The sequence below is a fragment of the Exophiala aquamarina genome, assembly GCF_000709125.1.
Source record: "Exophiala aquamarina CBS 119918 chromosome Unknown aczIA-supercont1.21, whole genome shotgun sequence".
NCBI lineage: Eukaryota > Fungi > Ascomycota > Eurotiomycetes > Chaetothyriales > Herpotrichiellaceae > Exophiala > Exophiala aquamarina.
Genome location: NW_013550567.1, coordinates 46,545 through 54,400, shown reverse-complemented (window position 1 = coordinate 54,400; position 7,856 = coordinate 46,545). Strand labels below are relative to the sequence as shown.

At 49.8% G+C, this 7,856-nt stretch overlaps 2 protein-coding genes across 2 annotated transcripts; both read right to left on the bottom strand.

Moving 5' to 3' along the window:
- Positions 1 to 3,898: 3,898 nt before the first annotated feature.
- A1O9_12075 (uncharacterized protein) lies at positions 3,899 to 4,636 on the bottom strand (the record flags this gene model as incomplete). Its single annotated transcript, XM_013398874.1, has 1 exon — positions 3,899 to 4,636. A coding segment is annotated over one exon (738 nt), but the record flags the coding sequence as incomplete, so codon positions are not given.
- An 838-nt stretch (positions 4,637 to 5,474) lies between these two features.
- Positions 5,475 to 6,461, bottom strand: A1O9_12074 (uncharacterized protein; the record flags this gene model as incomplete). The annotated part of the gene is made up of 1 exon (XM_013398873.1): positions 5,475 to 6,461. One exon carries the CDS (start codon positions 6,459 to 6,461, stop codon positions 5,475 to 5,477), a length of 987 nt encoding a protein of 328 aa, XP_013254327.1.
- Between the last annotated feature and the right edge of the window lie 1,395 nt (positions 6,462 to 7,856).

Below are 7,856 nucleotides of genomic sequence, written 5' to 3'. Positions count from 1 at the left end.
TTGTAAGTAAAGAAACTATCTCTCGGTGCCGGTATCTTGGTGCTCTAATGGCACTCCATGGCACTAGAACCAGCTCGTTAACTCTTTAGGATGATTAAGTGGGATGTGGAAGCCTTGAAGACGCGAAAAGTCGATTGTCTTATACGCAAATCTTAAGGGTGTAGGACAAGGCGTATTATTATCAGCTTCGACAACTTTCTCGTGGTCTAAGCTTCGCAGGAATTCGGTAGGCGCTTCAGGATCATCAATTAGAGTGGAAAGGACCGAGGATTGCGCCTCAAGCCGAGTGTAATCGCTCATTAGGGGCCAAGGCTCGCCACGCCGAAAGGCGGTGACACAGCATTACAGTTGGGGGATTCAGATGTGCGGATCCATGTCCGAATCGAAGATTCCCCGACCGAGATATATACATATCCTGTCCAGAAGACTTGAAACGCATATGCATTGCCTGTCGGCATGTATGGTGCAGGAGAAGCCTTCCTCGCCTATCATTGCAGGCAAATCGATCGAACCTTCGACAGGGGGAATTTAGCGTCGGATGTGTTTTAGCCGGCCAATCAGAGCACGTATCTGTCGTGAAACCGCAAGGTCCTTTTCCTAATGAAGGCTAGCAAAATATCCATGGATGGTGGATTTTCATCCATCCATTCCGAGCTCTGTCTACCAGTGAGTGGGTGACCAAATTCAATGAGCACCGCGATCGTTTCTTCCCATCTGTTTCTCCGGGAACAGGTGCGGATGACGCTCCTTCTGGGCATTTTCCAAAGCATACTGCATGGCTGTCTTCCCAGAATGATCGTAGGCCTCGAAATCCAGATGCTGAAATTGTTTCAGGTAGTGCAGGAGCGCCAGCGGCCAGACTCACAGACCCAGAGATTGCAGCGTCGCGCAGTTTATACAGCTGGATTACTAATACAGTTGTTTCCCCAAGGCTCGCCAAGATCACACCTATCCTGCGACAACTAAATATGCATCATGATAATTGCCAATAACAGCACTGGTGAGCAGATGATTAAATCTTTCACTGGGCTGAGTTGTGGTTGCGCACCCCTGATTCGGCGGGACCCTTTGGCCCCTGAGGTGTGCTTCAGGCGGCCCCTCGGCCCCTGGCTCTACTTTAAGCAAGGTCACAGGCGTGTAAAATGGTCCCATCGGCCTGCTTCCCAAGTTTTGGCGTTTCATGCTTGAGAAGGCTTAGAGACGAGGTTAACTTGTGGATTAGCTTTGAAGAGGCACTGGAGACCCCCAGCTATTAAGCCACTTTTTACTGTACTAGCTTTACACCTAATTACTGTAGCATGGCCCGGCTAGGCTACTGGCCGGAGGTTGGTCTTAGCAAAAGAATCACTGTTGCTGCGTATCGGTGAAAAAAATGTCAACGTCAGGCGGCTCCGGGTTCTTGCAAAACCTCAATCAAGGTCTTGTTGCTATACTTGCAACGAAAGAAAAGTCAAATGCGATGAGTCGAGGCCATCATGTCATAGGTGTCGCCGCGCTGGGAGAGTATGTGAGGGATTCGCGCTCAAACGAGACAGCGTTGAGAACCAACCTACGAAACTTATCGCGGCCGATCTAAACATCAAACCAGATCTACCCACGAGATGTCTCCACGCTCTGGAAGGGATGGCTGTCTGTCACCCGGGAAGCTCTAGCTTAAGAGAGATCTTACATTCGCTATCAACCTTCCCAAAGTCCTTGGTGTCAGCACTACAAGCACTTGAACTGTTGCAAATGCCATATGCTGGGTATTCTGCAAGCCAAGTGGTACATCTTGCGGCTATCAACCGATTATATGGCCCGGCAATACATGAGCTTTCGAGGGAGCTCCTCAGTGCTCTGACGCCCTCAGTTTCAATATTCATGTCAACCACGCTGCTTCTAGCTATCGAACTACTCCAACGTCGTCGGCAAAATGGACTCAAGCATGCAGTTGTTACTGTTTCCTTGTTCACAGCTGGGGACAACAACCATGAGAATCGCAGTATTGATCATTTGTGTCAAATATACGACCTTCAATGTCTGTTATTCTCAGAAGGCGTGAGGCTGCCAACGACTGAAAAAGCGATCGAATTCTTCGACGAGCACACATCAAGTCTACTGGACATCGAACGCCACTGTGTAAATATTCTACATTATGCACATGTTGCGATCGCCACAGTTCACCACGACACAGTTTCTCACAGCACTACCTCGCATGAAAAGGCTATCTTAGACCATATCAAACGACTAAAGGTAGCGAGGGCAGCGCTGCAAGTCCGCTTGAATGTCAGTAGCACTTCTCCAGCACGGGCTGTTATACTAATCTTACTCAATTTGTTTGTTATGACTATACTACAGCTCGAGCAACTCTACGCTACTCATGAGTGCTCTTGGGATGCTTACACTAAAGACTTCAACATGATTCTGCAGAACGTCAAGGAGATTGATACATCTGCAGCTCGTTATATCGAGAGATGACACTTTAGCCTTTCTCTAGGTGTAATGCCGCCTCTGAATATGGTAGCATTTAAATGTCGCCATTTGTCCCTACGCAGGAGAGCGATCGCCCGGCTACAACTGGCTGGCTGTGAGGGCCCGTATATAGGACCCCAAATTGCAGCTATGGCTGTGAGGTGCATGGAGATTGAAGGACAACCCACAGATCTGAGCTCCTGTCCACCCGGAAGTTCTGCAAACCAGTGTATGCCAGCGGGGATCAATGCTTCTTCTCATCTTCCCTAGGAAGAGCTGAGAGTTTCCGGGTGTAATTTACTGGAAAGCGAAGGGCAAGAAGTGGGACCGTTGGATCCTTACCATGGCCGGACCACGATGAGGATATTAAGAAGGAGAGAGCCTGGAATGGGTATTAAAGCCCATTTCGTCACCTCTACATCCTTTCGAACAAGTTTTTCGGCTCGATTCCTTGAAACTCATAAATTGGACACTGCGATGTGGGGAACAATGGATTAAAGAGATACATTTCGGCTCCGCAAGAGCTCTATCCAGCCAAGACACTGGCCTTGCTGGATGAAGAAGCCCGTCTCACTAACGTGAGGGGGTGGCAGTGCCTAACTAGAGACATCGCCTCGAAATATTGAGCACTCATGATGAGAGAGATAAGAACCATAAGGCTGTCGGCGTCCGATTTTTGCGCTCCCCCGTCTATTCCTGGACCGTGAAGCCAAATTTCAAGGATCGAATTGTTGATCTTTAGTGCAGGGGCTTTTTAAAAAGGTATAGATCGCCGACAAAATAGCATTAGTATAAACCAACGTACATAATCGTAACTGATTTCACCGACTTTGTCATTGTCCTTTTCGTTCTGGTTATTGGAATGTTATATTTTTGGTGACGGAAACAATATGACTAGCCCGCAATGTTGGAGTCCAGAACTGCAGCAGCTTATGAAGAAAGAAAAATTGTATGTCCACGACCGGATGCTGGCTACGCAAGATTTTAGCTCACGAGAGAACAAAAATATACCCTTGTAACAGATGTGGAAAAACATTTTATCGTTCGGACGCTTTGCGACAGTGAGATCCCCCTTGGTGGTTATTATTCTGAAAAGCTGACGATGTTCATAGGCATCCAAGATCAAAAGGGGGCTGCCTTCAACCCATAGCAATATTTGGGGGGGATAACTGGCCTTTGGTAGAGTAATGACAGTGCCTATCAAAGTGAGGGATCGTGAAATTATACCCAGTGATATCGCAGTAACCCCCCAGGGGCTCAACGGCTCAATGCCTACAAGGGCTCAATTCCAACAGCGGTTCAAAAAACTTGGGGGGATTCTAGAGAAAATACCAGGTACTTGATCCTAATTATTCCAGAAGTTGTGATCAACAATGCTGTCCACAACACGACCATCGCACATGCGAAATGCAGTCATTCTAATATCTTTGCTCAGCACATCAGTAAACAAATCTTCCAGATTGAATCCATGCCCTTTCCCAACTATGACTATGGCGTCCTGATACCCACTGCCTTGAGTTAAAGCAAATATTCTTTCTTCATCTGTTCGAGCAAAAGAGTAAATGCTCGTGAAGAGCGCACATAAGCCAAGCAAACCAGTACCACAAACAGTTAGCAGTAGGATTTCCCATTGGCCATATAATCCACAAGGCACAGCTGCGATGCCAGTTTGGATGACAACAACGCCTATTACACACCAGAAAACCTTGTCCCGCGTGGGAGCACCCCTACCCTTCTCTCTCGGGGGCTCGAAAACAGCCACAGTTAACCCAGCATGCGATGGCCAAGGTACAGATTCGGGCGACTCGCCTCTCTCAATAGCTCTTGCCTTGAGGAATTCCCATGAAGTACGCAAATTTTCTTGAGCTTTAGTCGAAACCAATTGCGGCCTCCATATGTCGTAGTGATTGAGAATGCGACCCAAAAGCCATGAAGGATCCTCAAATGTCCTTGGCGCGGTTCTACAGCAGACAAGCAAATGACGAAAATCCGGGTCCGGCGTTAACTTTAGGCGCCCAGAGGTCTTCAGCAGGAAGGCATAGGCATATGTAACCCAGCCAACTGAAAATGCCACAGGCTTGAATGACGACCCATTGAATTGGCTCAGTGCCGCGCTGACGACTTCTGACCTAATGATCAGCAACACTGAGAGAATGTCACCCGGATTCTTCCACTGCTCTCGGAGTTGACAGCTCAATCCTCCGGTTGACATTAAGATCGTGTGATACTGTTCCAACTATGGAAGAACCCAATTTAATTTGATGATGTCCCAAAGAAAAAGAAGGCTTGGAAAGATGCATCCGCGACCTGGACGGCGAGGATCGGACATTGACCATCATATAGATTTTCAATATTCGAAGTATTTTCGACTCTTTTTTTCTCTGAGAGTGGTGCCCAGTGTTGGCAATAATCCTGACGCGTCTTTCCTGCTGACGTGTCGTTCCAGCTCACCTGCCCTACCCCACCTATGTCTCTAGACCACGTGCCGCCATATGTTCCCCCGATGAAGGGTCTTGGCGCAGACCCAGGTAGGCTTTCTAAGGTAGGCTTTCTGAGGTAGGCTTCCCTATATTTCCCTACCTGTGTCTATGAACCATGTGCCTCCATCTAGTCCGAAGCCACACCTTGTGGCGCCGCCTCTGTGCTGATAGGCTTCTGTGGCTTGGGCACTTGAAGCTTGGCAGGATGGTTTCCTTTCAAAGCTTCATTTGTTTAGTACACGTACTTTGGTTCCACAAGTTCCAACAGACCTTCGCCGACACGTCCACCAATTTGGTCATCGTTCATCGCTCTTCCAAATGAAATTTTGTACAGAATAAACAGTGAAAGTGGCATTTCAGTGTATAACCGGCAATGAAACCTGGAGGGACGGCATCCAAAGTAAATAGCATGAATGTTAAAGGGTGGCATTGTATGTAGTTTAAGAAACCTCATCACGCCTCCTCAAGGTCGCTGAAGAAACTCCGAGAGGTGTGTACATATATATGTACACACGCACGCGAGGGAGATAGATAACCACATTTCTACACGAAATCCACCCAGACCCACCACTGCAACCACCTGAGCCCTTGCTCAAAGTGCCCAAGGTGCTTCTTGCGGGCCTCAGCTTCCTTCCCCTCTCCCAGCTTCGCCAAGTCAGCTTCAAGTTTCTGCCCGGCCTCCAACTCCTCCTTGATCCGGCTCATATCCTGTTCCGCTGGCCCGGTCATGCTGGTCCCGATCTCTATGGCCTTGACCTTGACGTTCCAGGGTTTCTGCTGCACGACCTTGTGCCACATTTTCTTCAAGCTCTCCTCGTTGTGCCGGTACCGGGTCCCCTGGCCCCGCATGGCGGGATACTCGCCGGGCTTGACGTTGCCTATCTGCGCGCCGCAGATCAACACGCGGCCGTCGTGCTGCGTCATCAGCTGGAGACAGCGCTTGGCCATGGAGACCTGATCGTCCCAGGTGAACAGGTGAAACACGGCCGTGGAGTGCAGGATGCCGATCTTGCCATCAAACCGCTTGCTCAGCTCGCTCTCGGGGGAGAAGTCGAACACGTCGGCGGGGGCGACGAAGTGTTCCTTCTGCGGGAACGTCGCCTCGTCCTGGAAGAGCTGGTAGCCGGCGCTGATGAATTCGGGCCGCAGCTCCGCGCCATAGACGCGGGACAGGTCCGCGCCGTCGTAGAGCAGCTTGCGGATGTCCTGCGCGAGACAGCAGCCCAGGTCCAGGTAGAGCCATTGGTTCGGACTGTCCTTGGCGAGAGCGGGCACGACGTAGTCGTTGTAGAGCGGATGGCTGGACAGGTCGAGTTGGAGGAAGCGCCAGCGGCCCAAGCACGGGTAGGGGTGCGAAGCGTACGCCTTGTCACGCACGGCCACGATGTGTTCGTTTTGGGCTTCCGGAGGGATGTGCGAATACTCGGAGAGGATCTTGCCAATGGGCTCAGGGACGGCGGCGAGTTCCTTTTTGTACATTTCAAATGCGAGTCTGGGCCCCGGGGTGTCGGTGACGGTGTCGTCGGCCATGTTTGCGAGCACGAGAGTCTTTTAAGGGGATGCAGCTGAGGGTTTCTGGTTTACAGGATCTGATTGAGAGTGATCACCCTTGGGAATTGAGCAGGAATTGAGAAGAGAAAGGGGAAAAGATATATGTACACTTGGTTGAGCCCCAGCTTCCAGGGGCACCGTACGCGTCCAGGCTGTGAGGTTAGAAGCGATTGGACTCGGAGCGTCGGTTATATTCATTTGCGGGCAGGTGCTAGTTAATAAAAGGCTCATTTCATGCAGCAACGGAATTTCCGTGTATGACCCTGACAGCCCTTGTGGAAACCATTAATTCATCCATGGTCCTAGTCTCAGCGCGGTCGAGAGACGTTCGAGAAGGCAAAAGAAAGTCGATCGGAACCTACGACGCAGAAAGACAGAAACTGAGTGCCAAAACGCCAGAAGGGTTTCCGAGGTCCATGTGCCGTGCTCCGTGTGCCGTGCTCCGGTCCTGAGCAATCGGCCATTTGGTCTAATCGTGCCCTTCGGGTCTAGCCTTGGCATGCACGAGACTACGATTCCGCGAGCTGGTCAGAGGAGCGGTCAAGGTACGAACTGATTTATCTAGCAAGCTATCTACAGTAGTTAGTGAGATTCAACGATGGTGTGACTAGAGGTGCTGGACGAGTTACCTTAGCCTATGACGTTCATCCTCATCAGAAGAGCCCGGGAACCCTCGCATTTTTGAAATTAGACATTTGTACAGTAATGGAAATAGGCAATTCGCTCAGAGATAATCCTACATGTCCTCATTGCTTGGGGGACAGCAAGATTGAGGGGTTACAAAACTTGACTGCCATTATATCCTCGCACACTTACACTGAATATGGCAATAAAATTTTTTATTGCTTTCAATATCTTGGTGAAGCTTCGAGCTATCTTTACGTTTCATCTGTATTTCACGCTATCTATCATATTGCGTAGGTAGAGGAGCAGGAAATACTAAGAGCCGCACTTTGCAAACCGTCATTGCCAAGTTATCGAGGGCCGGCCGCCGCTCCCCAGCAAGCGAGTGACCTTCGTACGACCTCACTGCACTGCTGCGACCGACCCTTGAGTTACTTACGAGGCTCTCAACAGTGGGCAAACTCCACCTCCTGGCCCTTCATGGCGGATGATCTGGCGTCGCCTGACGATGAATATTCTATCGAGCCCATCAAGCGGGCGAGTCAAGCCAGCGAGAATTGCCGGTACGTTCATCACCTCTCGTGACTGATGAGTACTCTAGAGATAAAGAAAAAGCATTCGCTGACATCCGATAGACGCAAAAAGTCACGGTGTCCAGGCGAGAGACCACGATGCTCCCTTACTAATTTATATCTAGTCGCAGTCGAGACCAAGCTTTATGAGTTGGCATAGGTTTTAGGGTTAGTATGC